We start from the raw sequence: 27,856 nt of genomic DNA on the forward strand, positions 1-27,856 counted from the left end.
CATGTTTGACGTTTGCGCATGCTCACAGCGAGCATGTCACTGCATTTCCTTGGCAACTTACGCTCACGACTGCGCCGCCAAAGGGGTAACTCTGAATGGATGGCGGCAGCTCGAATCCTTACCTGAGTGCGGTGAGTAGTCACGTGATGCTGACGTAATCTTCGCTCTTTCTGACGCCAGTCCATGCATGGTCGAGCGGTAGTATTTCTGAGATTTTGTAACTCAGCACGAGTCTGGTACATATTGTTGTTACGATTCTATTAAAATGAGTGTGACGTCATCATAGAAAAGAAATCATCGTCTATTCATAATTCCGACCATCCCAAAAAACATAACCATCTTCAAAGGGTGCTTTTAATGTTTTCATCACATGAATTGAAAAAGTAACTTCATCAAAAAAATAACAATTATGCATGCTGCGTAAAATTCATTGAACATCTCCTCCATAGGAATTACAAATTTCCAAGGCCTGTCTCCATATTCTTGGTTTCTGTTGGCAGGCGTTGAATGTCCCGAAGGAATGGTCTACACGGAATGTGGGTCGGCTTGTCAGGTAACGGCCGATCACACTGCGCCAAGGCATACAATGCGAGGACCAATCGTGCGTCGCTGGCTGTCGATGTCCGGATATGTTCGTCGAGAAAGACGGCGAATGCGTCTATCTGTCATCGTTGCCATGTGAACGAGACGGCGTTGAACATGAAGCAGGTGCTGAGATCAAACACGGCTGTGGAAAATGGTATGATGCTTGCTTTATTGTCTTACAGAAATTTGGAAGGGGGAGGGGAGTGGGGGGCAGTCATCCTTGAATCGGGTCCAGGTGTGTTCTGGACAGTTCGAACACAAAGCACAAACTCTAGCATTTTTCCCTTCAATCTGAGCTCAAAAGTCTACATTTTTGTCCAAATACTGGCTTCAAACTCTATGGGTCAAACCATTCCTTGGGACAAAAAACGGTGTCCAAAGTCCTTATGTTATCAACGGTTTCTCCGGTTAAAGTCTAAATGAGGTGATACAATAGAGAAATAAAATACAAACCGAAAACCTCTGTATATATTCATAATTGAAGAACACTGTAATAATTCTATCATTTTATTCAAGTTGTGACTCTTTTCCACATTTATGTTAATATTTGCCTTTTTATTACCCTTGCGGAAAAGATCACAGGGGAACTGAAGGCTTCACAATTTTCATTTTGCATAGTGCAGTCCAAGTGAAGATACGTATCATTCACATTGATTTGGTTCTAATTTTTTTCACATTTTTTCTGAGATCACCTACGTTTTAAAAGAATTCTTTCTTACTCTTAATGCAGTACATGCACAGATGGAGTGTGGGACTGTGTCGACATGGCCTGCCCTACAAAGCCAGCGTGTGGGGCCCGCGAAGAGTACGTGGAGTGTAAGTCACCGTGCCCCAAAACGTGCGAGAACAAAGACAGCTACGACGGTTGCACCGCCGCCATATGCGAAGGAGGTTGCCAGTGCAAGGAGGAGTTTGTTTTTGACGGAGAGAAGTGCATCAGACCGAGCAAATGCCACTGTTACCATGGCGGCGAGAAGCACAAAGATGGCACAGTGCTGGAAGATGACTGTAATCGTTGGTAAGTGTCAAGTTGTTGAGTATAAAAGCAAAGCAAAACTGTGATTTTGTTTCCCTAAATTATATTTCATTTTCCGTTGTTTTTGAAGTCGCATATGCTTGATAAATCGATGTATAAACATAATACTTCACTTTAAACGAAGACATTTCATCATCACTGTTTCCATAACGTTATCGTAAGAGATATATTTAAGCAATAATGTACGCCGTCCCGGCACATAATGGACGAAAGTAAACTTTGCACAACATAATGTACGAGGAGGCAAAGCCGATGATAGAATATAAAGTCTGGTTGAGTCCATTTTTGCCGGAGGGGGATACCATATTGCTAGAAATGCTAGTGAATTAGATTTTGAAAACATCTGGAACCACAATACTGGAAAATTATCTTATGAGGCCTAGGGGGACACCGTCACAACATTCACTGGTTTTGACAGAGCTGCAATACATTGACAAAATATACATCACGTGTATAGAAATATGACCTATATCTTACTGTTTCCTTCGCTCATATCAACAGCACATGTAATGGCGGTACCTGGAGCTGCGAAGATATCGACTGCAGTGGTAAGTTCTGAAATATGTGTGTTTTTTTGTACGCATCTTTGCAGTAAAACAATGTTTAATCTTTATAATCGTGGAATTGATAAGACACATCCAGGTAAGAATGGCCATGGCAACAAGTCGACGTGAAAAATTATACTTTTAGATAGTTCTACAGTTTCAAGTCATCGATCATGGTTCTTCAGGCTTTTCACGTTTGCTTGCACGTTGCCGTCGGTCATTTATGATGAACGGATCGTTTCCTCGGTAAATGCAGGGAAATACGCCATAAAGGTGTCAGCTGTATACTGTTCAATATTCTCCTTGCTGTGCCAAGCTCTATAGGTTAAACGGTGTCAACAGTTACTTCTATTAAAGCGATCAAATCATGTACCAAAATATACCTGATAAACAGCCAGCTGCAAAGCAGTTGTGAACGCTAGAAGTATAGATTTGTCACAAAGTTTTGTCAGGACATTCAATAAACAAACTGAATCGACATTAGTGATCTTCCATTGTCGCAAGAGCAATACCATGATGATTTTTTGTCGTACAGGACTGGTTAAGAATGGTCCCCCAAAGAGAGATACCCTCAATGCCCTTTTAATACTTAAATCCACATCGTCTTACCGAAACTGATTGAATCCATCATTTTAGGTTTATGCCACGTGTATGGCGACCCTCACTACCAGACCTATGACGGCAAGATGTACGACTTCCAAGGGGAGTGCGACTACATCTTATCACAGAGTACCACCAATAACGAGAACTACTTCCGGGTCACCGTCAAGAACATCAAGTGCGGCACCAGTGGGGTCACCTGTACCAGGGACATCAGGATTAAAATCGGTAAATAAACACATGAATTAAACAACAATAAATCGTTAAACCAGGATCTAGTAAAAATGACATGAAAATCGTGTTTATCTAAACTTCCGGAAGCCTCAACAATCAACTTTTTAAGCAGGAAGTCGCAATCATTGAAATGCCTTGTTGTTTTGTATCACGCTTTGTTGTGATTCCATCTGATATTGAGAAAAGTGTGAAGTACTGATAACGCTTGTCCATCTAGAAATGATTTCATGTGTTTTATGGAGGAACACTATAAAATAATAACGTGATTAAGGAAGAATGCGAATTTGGGACAGATATTCGGACTCTCCAACTTTACAAGACTTAATTGGTCTCCCATTTCTTGGGGCTCATTATGGAGTAAAAGATTGAAGTTATTTTTATCATCGAAATTAAACTACCCACTCCCCTAGAGTAAACACAGGGGTGGCGGCCATTTTGAATTTCAAGTGCCGGTAAATATCGGGTAATTCGTTTCTCTGGTATCAAATTTTGCTTGGTGACGTCTGGTTTTCATTTGTTGATTCCGAAAGGGAATGGTATCAACTATCCAAACAGAAAGTGTGAGCAAAAATTTATGGCTTTCAATTTCTGGGTGCATCGCAATAGAACTGCGTATTCATTATTGGCTGTGCTTAGAAACTCACTACTATATTTGCACTATACAAGGCCTGCAGGATTTAACATAATTAATCGTCCACCCTATGCACTGCTTGACTTCAATTTTGTCTTCCAGGTAGAGGTGATGACAAGACCATTGTTCTGTTAAAGCGCGGGAAAGAACCCTCCGTAACACACACAGGCAGCGGCCACAACGTCGAAATCGTGGAACTACAAATCTATACCGTTGTGTACACCGATGTTGGAATGTACGTGAAGTGGAACCGTGGAACGACTGTGTACGTTGTCGTTGATGGCAGACATCGTAATAAGGTAAAAAATCCTGAAATTTGATTTGAGCCAAGGCAATATCAATGTATCGACGTATTTCTCAAATGCCGTAAAAGAGGGGAAGCCATTCCCTTTTTACGTTTAAATATTCTCATTTTTATAGCGTTTTTTTAGATTGTGTCTGTAGTTCTGCCGAGTTATAAAATTTACCGCTAAAAAATGGTAACACCAATAAATATGGAAACTTCCATGCGTATTGCGCTGCGTGTGTAACGACAAAATCTTCCACTGCGTTTTATTGTAGCTGGAAGGTCTTTGCGGTAACTTCAATGGTCCACAGAAAGATGACTTCACATGCCCAGGGGGCGGCTTTCCTGTAGAGAGTGAGACAGAGTTTGGCAACTGTTGGAGAGTGAGTACATTACTTACGTCTATAAATAAATGTCAGGGTAACATCACAGGTCTTCTGATACGGACATTATCAATCTCAACGAATGCACCGTGGCCGGGTTTCATTTCATGCAAATTTATGTTTTCAACTCAGTATGGTAAAAAAGTTCATAGCTATTGTGAACACTGTCACTGTGATACTGGTTACTTCACACAGACACAGACAGACACAGACAAAGACACACATATAATATATATATATATAAATATATATATATATATATATATATATATATATATATATATACGTATATATACGCTTTAGTGACGAGCACTATATATATACATATATACATATACATATACGTATATATACATATATATACGCTTTAGTGACGAGCACTGTAATTTCCCACATCTGTATACTTCACGATAATATATATATATATATATATATATATATATATATATATATATATATATATATATATATATATATATATGTTTTTTTCCATCTGCATATTTTTTTCATATCTTTGTAACATCATCAAGACAGCAAATGGGGATATTCCTTAATGGTAACTTTGTTCTGCAATCTTACATGTCATTTCTGCTATATCGGTTTTTTTTCCAATAAGGCAAACGATTGTTGTCCGGATGCGCCGACGATTGAAGATCCATGCGAGCTTCACCCTGATCGTAAGACCTGGGCCAAGAAAAGCTGCAGCGTTATCAAGTCAGATCTGTTCATACCCTGCCACAGCCTCGTGCCATACAAACCTTTCTTGCGACGGTGCGAGTACGATGCGTGCGGCTGTGACATGGGCGGCGACTGTGAATGTCTTTGTACGGCCGTGGCAGCATATGCAGCCGAATGCAGTCGGCACGGTGTTCATATTAGATGGAGATCACAGGAGCTGTGTCGTGAGTATTTGTTCTTTCATGTGAATTTGCAATTATTGTACTCGATACGTCTCTGCTCATATTGAACACCTATGACGGACAATGGTGTTGCTGATAATGACAATGGCTACAACATGTGCAAGTATGAGAATCATGGGATTGCTCGGGCATGTAAAATGACAAAAGCGACTACCTCGATATATAGAAATCAAAAATCCCACGCCTCATTAAACTAGGATCCAGTGAAAAGAATTATGCCGTAGAATCCACAATCTTCTGATTAGGCCAAAAAAATGTTTCTGGTCCTTGACATTCAGCAAAAGAGAGGTAATGCGGCGACACGGTTTTCCTTTTTTTATTTTTTTCCTTTCCCTGTTTTATTCCTAAAAATGATGGTTTTGCACTATTTGTGCAACAGTTATTGTCTTTTATCTCTGGCTGCATAAAACCTCCGTTCTCTTTTTTAGCATTTATCGTCATGCAAACAGATATCTCAAGGATAGCTGTACTGATGAGTATGTACCCCCAATAAAAGACGTGACGCGCAGGTTCTAAAATGATGCATGCGGTGACTAGAAACAATCATATTTTTTGGCCTTATTTATAACATAGCTTATGAACAGTCCTATTTCACTTTTTCGCATAGAGGATGTGCGAGTAATATATAGTCTGTCAATCCAGTCGCGACACACCATCTTCTGTCCGGTATTTTCGGATTTTTGGTACTATTTATATGTAATTACTTATTTTTCAGCTCCTTTAGCAATTCATACTTTTCATTATTCTCTTCAGCTATTCAATGTGAAGAGTGTATGGTTTATGATCCTTGCATTTCACCGTGCAAAGACACATGCGCCGGTCGCGATGGTGACAACTGCGAGGACCTGTGCGTCGAAGGTTGCCGGTGCCCGGACGACCAAGTGTGGGATGGCGAAAAATGTGTCGCAGAGTGCCCCGCGGAGCCGACGACCGTGGCGCCGACAACGATGGCGCCAACCACTGAAGCACCTGAAACTCCAGAGCCGACAACAGTGACAGAAGCCCCTACGACAGAGGAACCTACGACTGAACCACCGACTACCCTGCCACCGACTACAACAGATGCACCGACAACGCCAGAGCCGACGACAGCGCCCCCAAAGCCACCATGTAAGTTAACATTAGTGCATCACGTTACTATGCTACAACACGATGAGACTGAAAATTGCGATGCCTGAAATCCATTACGTTTTCTGCCTATTCTCATGCTTTTTTCACTTCTAAGTTGTCGTGACAACTTGATATTAAGGGTTGCTGAAAGATTGTAATGGTATTGAAATTGAATCATGGAAAGATTACAGATATCGGAAAATTGTAAGATATATTTAACGTTAGTATTTACAACATCAAAAACTGTTTGTTACTGGAAGATCATAGACTCAATACTTGTATCATGCTGCAAACTATTGCATATGCAAACATTGCAAATGTATGAACCTCGAGGTCTTGTACTTTATGACAATAAAATTCAGGTCTATGCCACGGATTCGGCGATCCTCACTATCAGAGTTTTGATGGACTCTGGTTTTCGCATCAAGGCAACTGCACATATCTATTAGCCAGGCCACAAGATATACATGATTTTGAAGTGTTTGTCAACAACGTTCCGTGCGTCGAGCAGCCCACAACCACGTGTACCAAGGAAGTGATCGTTGTCTATGGAAGTTACGAGGTTGTCCTCAAAGGCGATAACAAGGTACAATGTTTCGATTCGTCTGTTATCTTTTTCTTGCCGCTGGACGCAGTATGGGATTCACATGCACACCTTGTGATTTTGTCGATTTGGAAGTATTTCAACTTGCAAAACGGGTTCCAATTTGTGATCTTTACTGTTGGTACATCTGTATGGAAAACCCAAAAGCTGAGTGAGTAACAATGATGACCTGGCGATATTCTTACAGAGTTCAGTAATAATTTCTAGGCAGTAACATGGTTCAAGTTCCGCTATGTTGAAAGCGACTTCAGGCAACCATGGGCGCTCAAATTAGAAGTCAGACGACTACCAGTGGTCTGAAGTTAGAAGCGCGGCATAACAACAGTGTATGATATAACGGTTGAACTCTCCTTAGTAGGATAGATCAATGGAGGAATAATAAAACTTAAATGACAGGCAATACGGCAATTTCCAACTACAATTGGAAATTGAGTTTTATATGTCGTGTAACATTTCTGCGAGATTCAATTATCCTGGCGTGTCGTAGTTTGATATGTGTTTCAGGTTTTTTTATTGTCAGTTCCTTGCAAATATATCTAAACACTTTAGATTACCGCCGGGTAATTAACAGCTGTAGTGCCTTAAACACAGATGCACCATTCGTCAAAATATGAAGTATTCGCCTGCCTCACGTCCATGTTTTACATATAGCTCTGACGATTTTGTAAAAAGGTGACTTTATGGTGTTCAACTTATTGTTATCGCTTGTCATATAGTAGTATGAAAGATCAGTTTGTCGTGAACACAACTTGCTTAAATAACTTTGCTGAAAAAACCCGCGTTTATCAATATTGTTGATGACAAGAGGCCTGAAGTATCGTTAGATTGTAAATGTGCCAGCCTTGCCAGTTTTTCATGCACTGTTTCTTGTCAATTTTGCACCATTCGCAAATCGAGTTCATCATCACTGTGTATTGAACCCTCAGGTTCTGGTGAACGGTGAATTAGCGGATCTCCCTGCAAACGTTGACGACGTCATATATGTCAATCAAGCTGGCTTGCAGTTGGTTCTAACAATCCCCGAGATCGGCGTGGACTTTGAGGTTCGGTTTGAGAGTATATTCCACACCTACAGTGTCCTGGTACCATCCTCGCTCTACTGGGATAGAACAGAAGGAATTTGCGGTAACTATTTTTCCTTCAATATTGCCGGGATTTAAGGTAGAACGTGCCTCGGGGACAGCTAGTCGGACTCACAAATTTCTACAATTCTTTTCTGATCTACCACTTGTGGGGTTCATTTTGAAGCTCTTGATGTAAAAAACTTATCATCGGCTTAGTTTTTCGAAATTCGAAAATTTTATTTTTCTCGATAGAGTTAACACAGGGATGGCGGCCATTTTTAATTTTAAATATCGGTAAATCTTGAGTTATTTATTTCCCTTGTACCAAAATTTGCACGGTGATCCCCGATTTTTATTCTTTATTTTGAAAGAGAATGGTTGAAAGATTCCTAAAGGAAATTTTGAGCAAATGCTTAATTCTTTCACTTTCGCATACTGCCTTAATTTAAAACAACTCTAAAACCCAAATACTCTCGGCTCTGTGTTCTAGGACACGGTTAATCTTTTTGGGGTGTCTTTGCTATAAATCTACATTCCTGCTTATTAACTTTGATGTAAACTGCAATCCTTCCTTGTGCCTATTAACTCCGTTTACCTTTATATCTACTCGTCTATCTAATTCGTGAAGCAGTTACCTGCATACCTAGCTAAAACTGTGCTTACCTTACCTTATTCAGTCACCTATTTGTATAACTATTTACCAATCAACATTCAGCTGATATGAACAAAAACAGAATCCACGTACAAGTTGACCAACCTGCACTTATCACCCATCGTCACCGATGCTATTTACAAAATGTTGCTTCAGATATATCATAGTTATTTAGCACAGCTTTTGTCATATCACAGGCCCATGCAACGGTGATACAAGCGACGACTTCAGGATGCGAGATGGTACTATCTCAGATGACGTAGAAGATTTCGTCCAGGATTGGTTTGTACCCGAAAGAAGCCATGATGATTGCCCACCACCGACCCAATCACCACCGTGCGAACCTCCACTTGATATATGTGTCGAAAAATGTGGCGTTCTCTTGTCCGACACTTTTGAAGAATGTCGGGACCGCATTGACCCTGGACATTATTTCGAGAAATGCCTGTATGATTGTTGTCACTGCGCTACTCCTGGAGGATGTTACTGTGACTCAATCTCTGCTTACGCCATGTTGTGTTCCTATGGTAATATATGCATCGACTGGAGAGACGATGATCTGTGTCGTAAGTACTTTCATTAGCCTTTTATTACTATCAGTGGTAAATTTGTAGAAGACTTGCGTCCATGATTTGCAGTGTTCACAGTGTACTGCATGACACAGATAAATACACTATAAAAGACTTTTCCTCGACCATCTATATTGATCTTGCTAGAGCACGAAATCCTCATAAAGCACAAGAAGTGAACAGTCGTATGATTCACCGAATTCAAGGTATAAGGAATGATTTTCTCGTTGTCAACTAACTTAAAGTTTTGGTAAATATTCATTCATGGTACATGTCACATGGCAACGAATTGTTACCTTCTACCATAAACCACAACAGCTGTAAAAACGTTCAATGTCAAGTCATCTTTGTCTCTAATACATCGATACTTTCTTTTAATTTACTCACCAGCGATTGAATGCCCCGAGGACATGTATTACACTGAGTGCGGAAAGGCGTGTAACACCACATTGGATAATTGCAATCTGCCTGATGAGCTCCTTTGTAGCAAGTTTCCTGCTCCAGGTTGCTTCTGCCACGATGGTTATGTCCAAACAGACGATGGATGCAAGCCTTGTCCAGGTAAAACAAAGCAACTGAAATTATCGCCTGTTTATTGCTTCTTTGTCTAACACGATTGGAACTAATTTGGGATAATTGGATGGTGAAGTAATGTCGATTTAATCATGAAATATAACCTATTTTTCTTTTTACGTTTCACACTTGTTTTTATGAGTAATTTATAATATTGCAACATTCAGCTATAAGGCATCTAACACTTTTGGCACTTTTGAGAAATATGAAAAATAGAAAGATCCAACTATTCGAAATAAGTTCCAATCCTGTTGCCTGTAATTCTATTGGCTTTGGTCATTTTGATAAGGAACAGATAGGAACAATTTATCAGTATTATTGTATAGTTTTTAAAGATTTTAAGTATTGTCGGTAATTTTATATCCTTATCAGAAGAGAGCGGGTCTGGTAGTGAAGAAGAGCCAACGACTGAAGCTCCAACAACAGCTGAACCAACAACGCCGGAACCTGAAGACAGCGGTTCGGGTAGTGGAGAAGAACCCACAACTGCAGAGCCAACAACAGCTGAACCAACCACAGCTGAACCGACAACGACGGAACCTGAAGACAGCGGTTCGGGTAGTGGAGAAGAACCCACAACTGCAGAGCCAACAACAGCTGAACCAACCACAGCTGAACCAACAACGCCGGAACCTGAAGACAGCGGTTCGGGTAGTGGAGAAGAACCCACAACTCCAGCGCCAACAACTGAAGCACCTTGTGTAACAGTGGATCCATCAGTCTGTGAGCGTTTTCTTGACATTTTCGAAGGCTGTGATGATGCCCTCGATTTCTATGACCAATGTCGCAATACCTGCGAAGATGACGTATGCGATTTCTTTGAAGAATACGCCAACCGTTGCAAAAGTCAAGGGATATGTGTTGAGTGGCGAAATGAGGAGTTTTGTCGTAAGTCTCAACAATAGCTTGGTTGTCTCGACATTCACTCTTGCAAAAAAAGTTTATGACGTATCTGATTATAAATTCTAAAAAGGCAATTTCAAGAAAAGAATTTACGTGATTTGGATGTTTCACAATCTTTATTTTAAGCATTTGAGAACAAAAACGTGCGAGTGAGCAGGTAAAATTACAAGATGTGAAAAATATGTACACAATCTTTTTCATAGAAGATTTTTTCTTAAAAGTAGGTCAAAGGAAGAGATTACACAATTACAGCAATGTTTTGTTTTGTTTTTGTTTTTTTTTTATTTTCAGCGACTGAATGCCCCAATGGCCTAGAATATATGGAGTGTGGTGCTTCATGTAACAATACATGTAGGGATGATTGTCCTAGCACAACTGAACCCGGATGTTACTGCCCAAGTGGAACATTTGCCAAAAACGGAAACTGTTGTCGTATGTAATGACCTATTCCAATGTAGGATTATAAATTAGCAATAGTTTGACAATGATGTAGACAGTTTTACTCGGTAAACCATCGGAAAACATATTCTCTTCAGAATAAGTAATTAATTAATTAATTAATTACATAATTAATTGATTGATTAATTGATTAATGAATTATTTATTTATTTATTTATTTATTTATTTATTTATTTATTTATTTATTTATTATCTATTTATTGATTTATGAACAATTAATTCATGAATATAGATTTAATTTACTCTTTTTTGTGCAAATATGAAATACATTTTTCGATAATATGTGCATACCATTTCAATTAATTAATTAATTAATTTATAACTGATTGGATGGTATATATATATATAATATATATATATATATATATATATATATATATATATATATATAAACTTGTCGCATATTTGCAAAAAGAATAGTAAAATTAACATCTATATATATTTAATGCAGTATACGAAAGTGATGTATACATCCCTTTGATTGTCAATGCTTGAAAACATTGATCATAATTATAAAAGTATAATGGTCATATTTCTGTTGTTCCTTAATTTTAAGCGTACTTCAAATCCCTATGATTGACAGCATTGGAAAATATATATTTCCATAATGATAAATATAATAGTTCACATTTCCGTTTACCTTGACTTCCAGCGTGCTGTGTTGCTGAAGTTGGATGCCCTGAAGCTCCTGAAGAACCAACATGTCCGCCTGGTCAAGAACTGAGATCTCGAACTGATAGATCGGGTTGCTGTCCACAAACACTATACTATTGTAGTAAGTCATGAGATATTTTTATGGAATCAAATCTTACGATACCTGAATAAGAATACTGAGACGGCTTCATTTTGCTTGTTTTGTTAGATCCATAATGATAAAGAGAGGAACTGTCTTGACATAGATTTCCCTTTAATGGAGAAAAGCTTTGCTGACACTAGAAATATTGAAAGCCAGATCGTTGCACTCTAAGTGATGTGTGCTATTTCAACAGGGCGAATATTCGTTTACCTGTACTTCATCATCGTTACTTCTGGCGTTTGATATAATTACATTCCCTTTACTTAAATCCGTCATTGTCATTCTACTATTATACATCAATACAGTGGTTTCAATCGGTTTCGAACTCAAAACGTATGGCACCCGGTCATTTAGCGAAGTAGCCACAGACAAAACCGCTATGTTTACAGTTCAATTTCTAACCAGAATTTTTATGATTTTTATGTTAGCATGTCCAGTTCACTGTCCACTGCCTCCAGAATGTCCGGATGGCATGGAACTTGAAGTTATGGGGAAGGGAGTTTGCTGTCCAATATATAAGTGCAAGCGTAAGTATTTATGGAAATTATCAACCTTTGTAAACATTTATTTCGAACTCAAACCCTCATATGATACAGTATAAAACCACACACGTTTGCACTGACAGGAGGATGTTAGTGAAGATAAAATAAAAACTCGTCTAAGAACAAAAAGCTTCTGAAAACAAGCGACAAACAACCAGCAGAAAACATGTCAAAAAATCCTTGTATATGATATCTAAGTGTGTTGACTCATTAACAGCAAGACGAGTTTTATGAAGCAAGACAAATCGATTAGTCTCACAGGATAACCCAGGCAGAAAAAAGTGTTTTTGTTCAGATAAAATACACTTTGAGTGGTCATATGCTCGCCCATTTTTTCACGTAAATTAAAAAGATTAATAAAAGGGACACTGGGTGATAGTTCCTTACGTTTGCTTTTGGACCCTTTCCGCATATAAGTAAGCTTACAACAACCAAAGCTTTCTTGCAGTTTATTGGGAAGACGCTTTTATGAATTGACTAATAATATATCAAAGTAAACAGAATGGATAGAGAATCAGCGCATTTGTAATACAATATCTGGCAGAGGGTCAGCACGTATTACTTTGTGTTCATTCAGGGTTTAAAGTTCTGACTTAAATCCTGACACTGATATAGTGAACTTATGCAGAGGATAATACTATCGAGTATGTAATGCAGGAATGGCACTTTGCCAGCACTTGCTAAAGCAGATTCAAAGAAAGTGTTGAAGATATTGGCCTTAGCTCGTTCACCCCGATCTCCTCGCCTATCCAACTCTATCTGGCACTGGTACACAGTACAATAAATTACCCACAATTCTCTTTGATTTGTATCCTTGAAGGTTACTTTTCTTAAAACTTTTTCAGTTCTGTATGCAAGCAATAATGTGCAGCATCAGAATAATTGATAAATAATATTAACTAAAAGTACGGTTAGAAATTTCAGTGAAAGTTTCCAAATAATCATTAAACAACCATGGAAGTCATGTTCTGTAGGTACTACAAATGCCATACTTTTAGGTAGCAAGTTATGACGAACTGAAGGGGTCATTGTCTGAGAAAACTTAGAATGCAAATTTCTTTTGTCACTTCCATTGGAAATAATCAATATCCTTTTGTTTCAAAAGACAGGTGCAGCTAGTCTCCCTAATTTCCATTACATTATTCTGTATGGCTGAAGACACAATCAGTGGAAAATTTTACAAAAATGCTATCTCCTCTCTCAATCTTGCATTATTTTCCAAATCATTTTAAATGAGAATTGAGACGAATGATGTCCTTAAAAGTTTCAGAATTTTTACAACTAGTCTATGAATTTGTCTACACATGGGAGACCTGGGAGACTTCTCTGGGGAATCTCTGAGGATACAAATCGCAATGAATTATGGGAAATTTACAGTACTGTGTGGTATACGAGTGAGAAAACTAATATTAGTTTATTCGTTTTATTTACAGAACGTTGCCAAGCTGTGTCGACAAAACCAAGAATTATAGAGATTGATGGGTGTAAGGCGATACATCCTATCATACTTAATGAATGCCAAGGAGGATGTCAATCAGGATCAGTCTACTCACTTGAATCAAACGACATAATAAATAGTTGTACCTGTTGTAGGGCTACACAATCAAAAGCAAAAATGGTGTTACTTCTCTGTAAAGGTGGTGGGAAGAGATATTATACGTACGAGCGCATAACGGAGTGTCAGTGCTTGCCTTGTGAGCCAGAAGACATTGTAACAACACCTGAACCTACAACAGCTCCTCAGACTACACCAGCACAAACAACTCAAGCACCAACAACTCTGGAACCAACAACTGTATTACCGACCACCTTACTCCCAACAACTGAAGGAGAAACAACTGCAGCTCCAACAACTGCGCTCCCGTCAACAGCTGGTCCTACAACAGCAGCTCCAACAACTGCAGCAACAACAGAACCCGAAGACAGTGGTTCAGGTAGTGGTGAAGAACCAACGACTGCCGCTCCAACCACAGTTGTTCCAACAACTGCTGTTCCAACAACAGAAGCACCAACGACAGCGGCTCCAACAACAGTAGGACCAACAGAACCTGAAGAAAGTGGCTCTGGCAGCAGAGAAGAACCAACAACAGTTGCTCAAACAACAGTTGCACCAACCACAGCTGTTCAACCAACTGAAGCACCAACGACCGCAGTTCCAACAACAGAAGCACCGACGGAACCTGAAGATAGTGGATCAGGTAGTGGGGAAGAACCAACAACTGCTGCTCCAACAACTGCTGCTCCAACCACAGCTGTTCCAACAACTGAAGCACCAACGACTGCAGCTCGAACAACAGAAGCACCAACGGAACCTGAAGATAGTGGATCAGGTAGTGGGGAAGAACCAACAACTGCTGCTCCAACAACTGCTGCTCCAACCACAGCTGTTCTAACAACTGAAGCACCAACGACTGCAGCTCCTACAACAGAAGGACCAACAGAACCTGAAGATAGTGGATCAGGTAGTGGCGAAGAACCAACGACTGCTGCTCCAACAAGTGCTGTTCCAACCACAGCTGGTCCAACAACTGGAGCACCAACGACTGCAGCTCCTACAACAGAAGGACCAACAGAACCTGAAGATAGTGGATCAGGTAGTGGAGAAGAACCAACAACAGCTGCTCCAACAACTGCTGCTCCAACCACAGCTGCTCCAACAACTGCTGCACCAACCACAGCTGGTCCAACAACTAGAGCACCAACGACTGCAGCTCCAACAACAGAAGCACCAACGGAACCTGAAGATAGTGGATCAGGTAGTGGAGATGAACCAACAACATCTGCTCCAACAACTGCTGCTCCAACTACAGCTGCTCCAACAACAGATGCACCAACGACTGCAGCTCCAACAACAGAAGCACCAACAGAACCTGAAGATAGTGGATCAGGTAGTGGAGAAGAACCAACAACAGCTGCTCCAACAACTGTTGCTCCAACGACAGCTGCTCCAACAACTGAAGCACCAACGACACCAGGGCCAACCTCATGTATACCTGTTGATCCATCAGTATGTGACCGGTTCCTTGAACTCTTTGAAGACTGTGATGATGCATCTAATTATTATGACCAATGTCTCAGACTTTGTGAAGATCAGCTGTGTGATTTCTTTGAAGAATATGCCAATCATTGTAAAGGTCGAGGGATATGTGTCGAATGGCGAAATGAAGAGTTGTGTCGTAAGTTCATGCTAGATAATGTAGTTAGTTAGTTAGTTAGTTAAGTTTATTATAGTGACATGAGATACAAGTGGTTCAAAAAGAATACAATTCAGCATAAGGTTAACACCTCCCAGCCCAATGGGCTTATATGTCACTTTTAAGACAATTCAAAATATAGGTCACAAATGTATTTTTCTCAAAAAGTTGTTTTGAAGTCAAAATGAATACCTCCTGCGATGACCTGTATTCATTTAAAATATATATTTCTGAACTGGTTCATGATAATATCATATAAATTCCAATTTCCTTAAAACGGTGATGAGACAGTTAAATTAGTACCCTGTACATTAGCTTTACATATACTCTATTTAAAGTGCAGTGGTCGTCACGCTGCACATGCTCCTGAGGGGGTCCCCCTTATTGACAACATATCCGAGAATGCCGCATGAGGTTACGGGTTGATTATTATGTTTGCGATATTGCCACTGATATGCCAGCTGATTTGTCACAAGCATACTAACTTACCAACTCTAACATGCAATAAAAGGTCAATTAATCTAAATTAAATATCCGACTGAAATCCGATTGAAAACTAGCCGTATTAAATATCTGCTGAATATTGAACAGTAATTACACGCTAGATTTAGGTCATATTTGATCTTGATTTTCTTGAATCAGTTAAATGGGGTTCGCTCGAGCCATGGAGCTAAACACTTACCCGTACTTTATTTTAAGAGGCCCCACTGTAATACAATTGACAAAAACGCAAGCTACAGAAATCTACAGCTCGAAGAGCAATGCCCGCTGCAGCAAGAAGCATCTGTTCCGTGGTCTGCATTAATGTCAGTGTCAAGAGAACCGGGTATATGGCGCGCTACACTCGGCTGTGGAGAATCCACTACGAAGTGTACCCTGTTGGGGGTTGCAAACGTGAATTCCGAGTACAGGTATCAAGTCAAGCGAAGGACTTTCATAGGTCTTCTTGTTATGTTGGGTTATCTCATTTGAAAGAGGATTCAGACCTACCCGGCAATCATGAGGTACAACAACGAAGTTTGCGTAGCACCGGTAGGCCTACACTAGCTAGCCGTTGGATCTCTGCCATGACCGTGCACAGGATCTCTCAATACGTCCCTATGTGTAGCCGTGCAATTTTCCTATCAAATGCTGCAAAAACCCGCTCGTTTTGTCTATTGTGTCCTGTCATTTGACTATTTCTTGCCACGTATTACTAAGAAGTTATAAATGGTGATCAACAGTGGGTCGTGGGGCAAGTCGTCGCGGGGCCGGTACGTTGTGCAACTGTTTGTGGGACCGGATTCTCTCATATATCCATGTACGTCAACACAGTGACCTTCTCCCGTATTGAATCAACAGCATCTTCCGTGTCCTGCTCTGGCTTGCCGATCATGGTCTTGAATGTAATTTTGGTGTTAGGCATTGTGCTTGTTGCTGGTCTACATATATATATATACAATGTTGATCATTTTAGTGATGTATTTTTACTGTGCTGTACATAGCACTGTGTACAACCAGCGTGGCTGTGCGCGATCAAACCCATTTGTTCACTGTGACTGCATGTAGTAAAGTCAGCGACATAAAGTGCAGGGTGTCTCAATGTTCGTAGCCTTACCTGAGTTTATAGATAGAAATACACCACTGAAGTTCGTTTCCGATCTTAATATATTACTATTTCATAATGTTGAGTCTTACAAAGGCATTAAGAAAGTGAGAGACCGCTCCGATCTCAAACTGACTGAAGTTGAGAAGACTTATGTTTACAAACATTTATGTTTATCAAGAAAAAAATCGCGCACGCGCAGCGCGACGACCACTGCGCTTTAAATGCTGTGTTTCTAAAGAAATTCTGTAAAGTTGCTTTCCCATCTTATGTAATGGTTTGTATACACAGGAGATCAGAATGTATGTTTTTTATATTTCTGATTTCAGCGGTGGAGTGTCCAAATGAACTAGAGTATATGGATTGTGGTCCAATATGTAACAACACGTGCAATGAAGACTGCAACTATGTCCTTCAGCCTGGATGTTATTGCCAAGAAGGAACCTATGCAAAGGATGGAGATTGCCAACGTATGTTTGTGTTCTAATTACAACAAATATTAGTTTCAACATAGGTTTTCAAGATGTATATTTAATAACACAAACCTGGTTTTAAAGTTCCAGATTAATAATAAGAACCAGGTATGAGTTTAATTTTTCGTGTACCAAGACCAATATTGATATGACATGGATTATAAATCGTGTTTAAAGAAAAGAAGTAAAACATTTCAATGGTTGTGTTCTTCTCTCAATGCATCCGACATTAGTTCATCAGAATTACAAACAAAATAAATTTTACATTCTGTATAGCCACAAAATGGAAGATAAGTCACAAAAGCATTGCTATACCAGCAAAGAAAAAGTATTTTTATAGGAAGTAGACACTATACGTTTCGTTGAGAAAATATTTTTGAGAAGAACGAAAGATTCATACAGTTAATGAGTGGATGATAAGGGAAACTTCACAAAAAGATCGAATTTTGTAAGTTTGTCCTAAAGGGAATATACGATGTACTTACACAGTAAAAAAAAGTGTGATCGCGATTGCGATCCATGCACCCTATGATGTCTTAGAGATGAAAATGAGATAGGCAATTTGATGATGAATCAGCAACTTTAAATCTGGTCAAAGTATATGAAACTTAGCTTTGCTAGAGTTTATGATTGGTGTATGATAGCAAATATGTGTGTTCTAGTGCTTCATGAGCTTTATTGTGTGTGGAGGGGTCACGGTCAGAAAATTGTAACAACTTAGTCCGGTTATTGTAATATTCTTTTCAAGGCTGTAGATTTAACCAGACGGTCTTCACTGTGATGTCTTTGCTAGTTGACCTGATGCTGTATGTTGTGAGTTTGAATCCGATCAAGAATTTAGCAAATCACTATTTCACCATGTACAGAAGCAGTGGTTTGGCCCAGTAAAACCCCGATAATGCTAACTTTCAACCATTTTACCTTCGAAATTACATCTGTTATCCTCTGCAAACGCCATAGTCCCTGGCTAAGGCCCAACATCACTGGGTGATGCAGTACCCTGGCCTGCTGCTAACACCAATGAAAATAAGGAATACCCAACTCATGTCTTCATGGGAAACTCATTATTCCCATACATTCATTGTGAAATGTTGTTCAGTGAAAAATAGGCCAGATTATTTGTGCTGCTGTAGTGACATACAAACCCTACATATTGCCCGATTGAGTAGAAATGCTGCGCAGGTTTGATTACAAATTCTGTATTGCACATGACTGAGAACGCTGCTACTGATGACCACTACCTATCTGACTTATAGATTGATATATGGCGGGTGCCACATGTGGGGCAGAATGCGCTTACTATTTTTGAAACACCTGACATCACTTCTTGGTCTTCTGGCCAGAGGTCCATATATCTTTCTTTCATGAATATGACTTTGTTTGTGTACCGTCTATTTACTGTCTGTTCTGTGCTGTTTTGTGTCTATGTTTACAACTATGTCTTACGAATTCTGACCTACTGTCATTGAATTATGGATTGGTATGATTGCGATTATTCTATTCTGGCACAATATGTAGTCGGCAGTGCCTGTTGGATCAGGGTGAGCGGTTGTTTGAAATACCGGTACCGATGTAAAATCAATGCGAGATAACACAACATGGCTTAGACTTACCCAAAGTTTGTAGGCAAATAAATATAACAATATAGTAATTTGAGATAACAAACTTCAGCAGACTGTTGCATTAACGGTGCGGGTGATTGCAAAATTGAAGCAACATTTTTTGGCGGACCATCATGAAGGTCACAGGATGTGAATGTGATAGCCTTGGCCAGCCAGTGAAACTGCGGTGTACGCCCGAGCCGAATGACCAGAACCAGTCTAGGCACGACTGATACCTTGGCAAAAATTCAGGAACAAAGTTGAAGCTACGTAAAGAAATTTACAGACCCTGCACCTTTGACGCATCAATTATTGAGATTCTATATAAAAGCATTTTGAAAACAGCGGTAACCTTTCTCCCAAACTTAAAAGGCGAACCTTAGCATCCTGCAATGGCTACTGTCAACTTCTGAACTTCATGTGTGGAGCTCGATTGCAGCTAGCCAGTAAAGCCGTCGTACTAGTCCTCGTCAGAATAAGATACTCATTACGTTCGATGTTATTTAGAGATGATTTTTTAGATTTACTGTAGACGTATTTCTGAAGTAAGACTTTTTGTGTTGCATAAAAGATATCTTTTGTTCCTATCTTACCTTTTTCAATTTCAGCAACGATATGCATAGTTGATAGGCTATGATGCCTATACTCTACGGCGTAGCGTATTCGGTAACCGAGGAGCAGCTCTATACTAAACATCTTTTTAGTAGATCGGGCAGAGTTCCTTCATTTATTTTCGATAACATTTTTATAATACTGCATAATGGAAGAAACGACTAGTTCAAAAATTGCGATGGTGCCGTGATGACTTTTTGTTTCTATTTGTTTTTCCTCTCTCTTTCATTCATGGAACAAACCTGATCTCCATACCATCGACGACTACATGTATATAGGGTATGAAGGGAGCATAACAAAATACAGACTGCCACCGTGGCTAGTGTAGCTGTTCAGAACGCGTGTTTGTACAGCTCATTAAATTCGGAATACTCTGTAAACCCTGATATTGCGTTTATATGGTTGAGCATGCATGGCAGTGTGTGATTACACTGCATTTTGTGTGTGAACAAAGCTTGAATTCCTGTCAAGAAAGAATTAATTTTCACTCGTTTTGTTATAAATTATATACGATTGTGAGCCAGGATGAGCATGTATACTGTACGATTCGACATCATTGACCAGGCACTTTTTTGAATTGAATATGCAATTTCAAACAAAAATACGAAAAATTGGCAAAAAGTTAATATTACTGGGGCTTTATTGGCCCACATAAAAAGCAAATACATGCTTTTTTCAAATTTGAGTAGACTTACTGCCGTATCTTATACAAAAAAGGGATTTCAAAGATTCAATCTTCGCCATGTTATTCAAGGCAATGATGTTTCAGAGCACACAAAACATTTTGCTCATATAACATTGATGTTGATTGATGTTATAGATATTTAAAACATTGTTTTCATTTATTTAATATATTTGAATAAATTTTGGACCAACAAATAAGAAGAAAATTGCATAAAATAAGCAAATTTTTACATAAAAGAGTTTGCATTTATAGATTGGAAGCCGTGGAAACCTACAACAACAATACCAACTTTAGGTATTGCTTTATGTTGACTGACGTAAACAGTGTGTGCTTCTATAATGTTTATTCAACGAGAAGAAATTTAAGAAATCATTGAACCGATACTATCTTAAACCTTTTGCAATGAAATGTATATCAATCACAAAGTAAATATATCTCACGACGAACGAGCATGATGAATAATCATGTTATTACTGTTTCCAGCATGCCCAGTACCAACGACAGAAGCTCCTACAACAGAAGCACCGACGGAACCTGAAGATAGTGGATCAGGTAGTGGAGAAGAACCAACGACAGCTGCTCCAACAACTGCTGCTCCAACAACTGCTGCTCCAACCACAGCTGGGCCAACAACTGAAGCACCAACGACTGCAGCTCCTACAACAGAAGCACCGACAGAACCTGAAGATAGTGGATCAGGTAGTGGAGAAGAACCAACGACAGCTGCTCCAACAACTGCTGCCCCAACAACTGCTGCTCCAACCACAGCTGGGCCAACAACTAGAGCACCAACGACTGCAGCTCCTACAACAGAAGCACCAACAGAACCTGAAGATAGTGGATCAGGTAGTGGAGAAGAACCAACGACAGCTGCTCCAACAACTGCTGCTCCAACAACTGCTGCTCCAACCACAGCTGGTCCAACAACTGAAGCACCAACGGAACCTGAAGATAGTGGATCAGGTAGTGGAGAAGAACCAACAACAGCTGCTCCAACAACTGCTGCTCCAACAACTGCTGTTGTTCCAACAACTGCTGCACCAACGACTGCAGCTCCAACAACAGAAGCACCAACGGAACCTGAAGATAGTGGATCAGGTAGTGGAGAAGAACCAACGACAGCTGCTCCAACAACTGCTGCTCCAACCACAGCTGTTCCAACAACTGCTGCTCCAACAACTGCTGCCCCAACCACTGCTGCTCCAACAACTGAAGCAGCTACGACACCAGGGCCAACTTCTTGCATACCTGTTAATCCATCAGTATGTGACCGTTTCCTTGAACTCTTTGAAGACTGTGATGACGCATCTAATTATTATGACCAATGTCTCGGACTTTGTGAAGATCAGCTGTGTGATTTCTTTGAAGAATATGCCAATCATTGCAAAGGTCAAGGGATATGTGTCGAATGGCGAAATGAGGAGTTGTGTCGTAAGTTCATGCTAGAAAATATATTTTCTCAAAAAGCTTTTTTTGAATAAAAACGAATACCTCCTGCAATGTATCTATGACCTGCATTCATTTAAAACATACATTTCTGAACTGGTTCATGATAAAATCATATAAATTCCGATGATTAGACAGTTAAATTAGTACCCTGTAAATTAGCTGTATATACTTTACCTAAATATTTTTTTTCTAAAGAAATTCTTTAAAGTTGCTTTGGCCATCTTACTTAACGGTTTATATACACAACAGATCAGAATATATAATTTTTCTCTTTCCGATTTCAGCGGTGGAGTGTCCAAATGAACTAGAGTATATGGATTGTGGTCCTGTATGTAACAACACGTGCAATAAAGACTGCAATTATGTACTCCAGCCTGGATGTTATTGCCCAGAAGGAACCTACGCAAAGGATGGAGATTGTCAACGTATGTAATGACAGCAAATTTTAGTTTCAATATGGTTTCGGAAAATTCATATTAAATTGGCCAAAGCAAATGTTGGATTCTCGATTAATCGTACAAACAAGAAAGTGATTGGATATTCCATGTAAGACGGGATAATGGGATTTTCATATTTTTTAAATTTCTCAAAAGTGTTTGGTGCAGTATAGCTTAATGTTGCAATATTGCAAATTACTCATAAAAAACAATTGTGTAATGTAAAAATAAAAGTAGATTAAATTACATTTTTAGATTGAATCGGCATTACTTCACCATCCAATTATCAAAAATTAGTTCCAATCGTGTTAACTAATGTAATTGTGTAATCCCAACAAAGGAGAAAAAATTTAGATTTGAAGGCTAAGAATCTAATGCTTTGCAAGGTTTGTTGAGCAAATACCTTTTGAAGAAAGGCAAAAAGATTCATATTAACCTGTGACTTATAAGAGAAATGTGTGGATTTCTCGAAAAGCGTCGAATGTTGTTATTTTGTTTGTCAGAGAATATGCAATATAGCCCATATAGAAGGCATCGCATTTACAATCAATGGACATATTGCGTCGTAGAAATGCAAGTGAAGCAATTTTAAGATGAATCAGCAACTCAAAATGTGCTCAGAGATGAAGCTTAATACGCCTTCATGTCAAGGAGTAGTGATAACCGCGGTTATAAAGACAGCTAAACCGTAATTTTATATTGTCAGGTTTTAACGGACTTGCCGCTATCAGTTCCATTCTCAGACATTTTTCAAGGCAACAATATGTCACAACACGTTAAAATCTTTTCCAGTGCGTTATCAAAAATATTCGATGTTATATATATGAAATGTATTTTTTATATTTTTAATAAAATATTTACCAGCGAGCAAAAGAATGTTGTATTAAAAGAGATAAATGTTCACGTGAAAGAGTGTACATTCATAGAGTTGTGAGTAATAGCAGCCATGCATACAAAACCATGACATTGTCTCAACACTTTTAAATAAGGCCTAGTGGAAGATTTCAGAAATCTGTAAAACAAATACATGTGACAGTTATTAATGAAATGTTTATCATTATTTATCATCAACTATTGACCATGTTGAATAATCCTGTTATGACCGTTTTCAGCATGTCAAGGACCAACGACAGAAGCACCAACCACTGCAGCACCATCAACAGAAGCACCAACCACAGAAGCACCTACAACGGAAGCACCTACCACGGAAGCACCAACCACGGAAGCACCAACCACGAAAGCACCGACCACGGAAGCACCTACCACAGAAGCACCAACCACAGAAGCACCAACCACAGAAGCACCAACCACGAAAGCACCTACAACGGAAGCACCAACCACGGAAGCACCTACCACGGAAGCACCTACCACAGAAGCACCAACCACAGAAGCACCTACCACGGAAGCACCAACCACAGAAGCACCAACCACGGAAGCACCAACCACAGAAGCACCAACCACGGAAGCACCAACCACAAAAGCACCTACCACGGAAGCACCGACAACAGAAGCACCAACCACGGAAGCACCAACCACAGAAGCACCAACAACAACAGGTATGTCGCTTGTTTTGCCGTTGATTGAACCAGGGAGATTACTGTAGAGCAGCTGAGAGCGTTTATTCTCAATTCGATGGACTTTCATCGGAATGGCAATATTTTTTGCAAATACCTGCAAATATCTTGATAACATTGACCATCTACTCAGTTAGGTACACTAGAAACTGTTAGTTACGACGAGGTTTGATAACATTTATAATATATTTTAAATTTGATGTATATTCTCAATCCAGTAAAATGTCGATCTGATTCAAACTGACAACGTACGACGCCTCGTCATCCGGGGAAGACATCTTAGTAAACTATTCCCAAGACATATCAGTCTTTTGTCCACAGGGCAATAGTTATACTATAATAGTTAAAACTTTCCTTGTACAGTCAAACATGTGTATAGTGTAACCCTAGTGACCAAGAAAAGGAGACCACTGTATAAAGTCGACCTTCCTGGGGAGGGTGGGTTTGGCATCACTTTCGTTGCAGACGGTGAACAGAGTAGTGAGTTAGGAAAAGATAATTGTAATAATAAAATTCAATCACAAATCTCTGAAAAACATAACACTGGCGTTTAAGTCCTGAAATAACTGTGATGCACGAACAATTGATCAAATAGACTCATCTGACAAAGGTTATTTAGAGTGACATATGCTGATCATTATAAATAGGTTTTGTAATAAATTTGAGCAATTACATGTAGCCACTGTCCACTGACGACATATAAGAGAGGTGGTTGTTCTGAAGAGGGTTTTTAACAGGTGACCACTATAAGGAAGTGGCAGCTCTATCAGGGTAACCACGAAGAAAGGTTTGGTTGTTTTTGTAACGTCTCAAACATTACAATTTACAATATTTCTCTATAGAATGCATCAGAGAAGAATGGTCCGAATGGATGGACGATGAGTTTGGTGGAAAGGTGGACCACTTAGCCGATGGTGAATTTGAACTCTACGACGACTTGAGGGAGCATTTCGAATTCTGTGAGAATCCAATTGACATTGAGTGTCGCTTGGCCAAATCCCCGTACCCACCGTACGACCAAACAGGGCAGAGGGAGCTATCATGTGATGTCGAGGAAGGTTTCCGCTGTTACCACAGCGACCAGATGCCACCGCTGTGTTACAATTACGAAATCCGAGTCCTCTGTGAAGTACCTTGTGACGATGAACAGGTACCTTAAATATCAGAAAAGAACAATTAAAGTTGTCTTCGAAATCAACTCCCTCTCTTTCAAGGAAACCGCTTTATAATAGGACAAAATGTTTCTTTTCATGTAGTTCATATGTTTTTAGTAGGGAAAGACTGAACAAAATATATACAAACACTGATTTGGACACCATTCTCTGTGACGAGAAAACTTTTTATCACACCCGATTTTCACCAAAAGATTAGAATGCATCGATCGTTCAAAAAGATACAAAGTGTTGCGTATTTCTTTCAAAATACCTTTACTTATAATAGATTTATCATTTTGCACAGCTAGTTATACCCCTTTTCGTGAATACAAATAGCACGCTATAAGCTGTGGTATATATCAAAAATTTTATGAAATCTGGTTAACCTATATCAAGATACTTACTAGTAAAAATGGCCGAATTACTTTAGAACTGTATTAAATCGATGAAGTCTATATATGTGTCTCAGCAGATATATCATGTGCTTTTTCATTACTAATGCGCTTGAAGATCACACCAATATGATTATTTGGAAAAGGTTATTGTAATACCTATCGTCCGTCTATAGTTGCCACCATTTCGTATTTTCTGCATGTTCCTGCCTGGGTTGCGTTGGGAAGTCTGACTTACTCACTCTTTTATCCAAGAGACAATCTCGCATACATAAATTACAATTATAATTTTAATTTTGCTATGGCACTTGTTCCACACAGAGAATTCTTAGAAATTATAACCTTCGTATGCCTTACTTCTCTGCTGAATCAACAAGTCCATTGTTCATTTAATACTTTTTTCCAATTACGCACTTGAATACTTTCCATAGTATTCCTTCTGTGATTGCTTGCACGAGTTCCCCGCCATCTACATTTTTGCATTAACATTGCACTGGGCACGTGATGGCGGATTAAATCATTTTTTTGTAACTTATAAACCAGACAAACTCACCGACCACATGTCCGCCATCAGAAAAAACAACAGAACCACCAGAGGGCACTCAAGCACCAACTACAATACCGCAAACATCCCAACAACCATCGACACAATATACTACATTGCCCCCTACAACCCAAGCACAAACAACACTGCCACCACCGACAACAGATGAACAAGCAACACTTGCACCGACAACAGCACCACCGGCGACAACTGTCGAACCCACAACAACAATAGCTGCAACAACAGAGAAATGCGTGACTTCGAGCGAAGAACCAGGAGGCTGTAGCGGTCCAGGTTGTCCGAGCAGCGAGAGCTCAAACGAGAGTGGTTGCAAGGGGAAAGATTGTCCGAGCAGCGAGAGCTCAAACGAGAGTGGTTGCAAGGGGAAAGATTGTCCGAGCAGCGAGAGTTCAAACGAGAGTGGTTGCAAGGGGAAAGATTGTCCCAGCAGCGAGAGTTCAAACGAGAGTGGTTGCAAGGGGAAAGATTGTCCCAGCAGCGAGAGCTCAAACGAGAGTGGTTGCAAGGGGAAAGATTGTCCCAGCAGCGAGAGTTCAAACGAGAGTGGTTGCAAAGGGAAAGATTGCCCACCAAGTGGAAGCAGCGAAAGCGAGGAATGCAAGGGTCCAGAATGCAATAAGAGCAGCAAACAAAGCAGCGAAGAATCTGGTAGTAGATCTAGTGGAGGAAAGAGCGGCAAAAGCGGCGCGAAAAGTAGCAAAGGTAGTGGTAGCAAATCCAGTGGAGGAAAGGGTAGCAAAAGTGGCGGGAACAGTAGCAAAGGAAAAGGTAGTGGTTCCAGTGGGGGAAACAGTGGCAAAAGTGGTTCGAAAAGTAGAAGGCGTGGTGGAAAGTCAAAGAGAAGCACATTTTAATAAAATGAACGACAAATAATTACAAAAGATCCTTAAAATAATGAGTAAGGTTAAAATTGTTCTCATGTTCAATTCACAGTACGATTCACAAATGTTTTGAATTCTGTAATCGGATAAAATATATATCGATACAGAATAAACAAAAAATTATTTTACCTACGGTACCGACTCTACTTACAAGATTACTAAATATGATTTTTAAATCTTGCATTAAATATTTCCCTTGTATTTCTCTTTTCCATATGATGTAATTACCAATGTTTCGCGACTACTCAACTGTGCTTACTGGTTATGTACTTCCAGTATGTTTGATGCATATTATTTCTGATAATCCATTTCTGTATTGCAGCGTAAATAAATTTGCAACCTACAGGCTGTGTTTGTTCATTATTTGAATTCATGTTCGTCTGTTGTTTAACTCGATTGTCTATTGTCAGTCTGCGTCATTTCCAAAATTACCGACGTTATACCATAATGTTTTTTCCTATCATTAGCCAATCAGCGGCCAGCGCGCCATCGGTAAACATTCCTGGCAACCTACACATGCGTGCCAAAGTAGGTATTCTGCGGGTTGCAGGCTACAGTTTTTATAAATTATGGGCAATATTGCATAATAAAACGATTGTTTCACAAATCCCTTTCTGAATGTTCGTTTTTTAGAAATATTGCTCACGTGTGAACACGTGAGCATATGTCGCAGCGATGTCTGTCTGTCTGTCTGTCTGTCCGTCTGTCTGTCTGTGTGTCTGTCTGTCTGTGGGTCCATTTTCTCAAAAACGGATGAACGTA

At 39.6% G+C, this 27,856-nt stretch overlaps 1 protein-coding gene across 2 annotated transcripts; it reads left to right on the forward strand.

Moving 5' to 3' along the window:
- On the forward strand, positions 1–27,437 carry LOC139115396 (mucin-2-like). 2 transcript variants are annotated; one of them, XM_070677480.1, is made up of 24 exons: positions 1–131; positions 501–739; positions 1,316–1,603; positions 2,123–2,169; positions 2,803–2,994; positions 3,734–3,930; positions 4,193–4,300; positions 4,917–5,202; positions 5,974–6,330; positions 6,693–6,916; positions 7,861–8,059; positions 8,848–9,216; positions 9,610–9,780; positions 10,165–10,680; positions 10,987–11,127; positions 11,807–11,929; positions 12,379–12,477; positions 13,926–15,668; positions 17,601–17,741; positions 21,126–22,073; positions 22,376–22,516; positions 23,641–24,084; positions 24,945–25,252; positions 26,192–27,437. In XM_070677480.1, the coding sequence occupies exons 2-24, from the start codon at positions 630–632 to the stop codon at positions 27,065–27,067; spliced, it is 8,028 nt and encodes a 2,675-aa protein (XP_070533581.1). In that variant the 5' UTR covers positions 1–131; positions 501–629; the 3' UTR covers positions 27,068–27,437. The 2 variants fall into 2 exon arrangements, with proteins under 2 accessions (XP_070533581.1, XP_070533582.1); XM_070677481.1 differs by lacking the exons at positions 21,126–22,073; positions 22,376–22,516.
- The last annotated feature ends 419 nt before the right edge of the window (positions 27,438–27,856 follow it).

The sequence above is a fragment of the Ptychodera flava genome, chromosome 17 (assembly GCF_041260155.1).
Source record: "Ptychodera flava strain L36383 chromosome 17, AS_Pfla_20210202, whole genome shotgun sequence".
Taxonomy (NCBI): domain Eukaryota; kingdom Metazoa; phylum Hemichordata; class Enteropneusta; family Ptychoderidae; genus Ptychodera; species Ptychodera flava.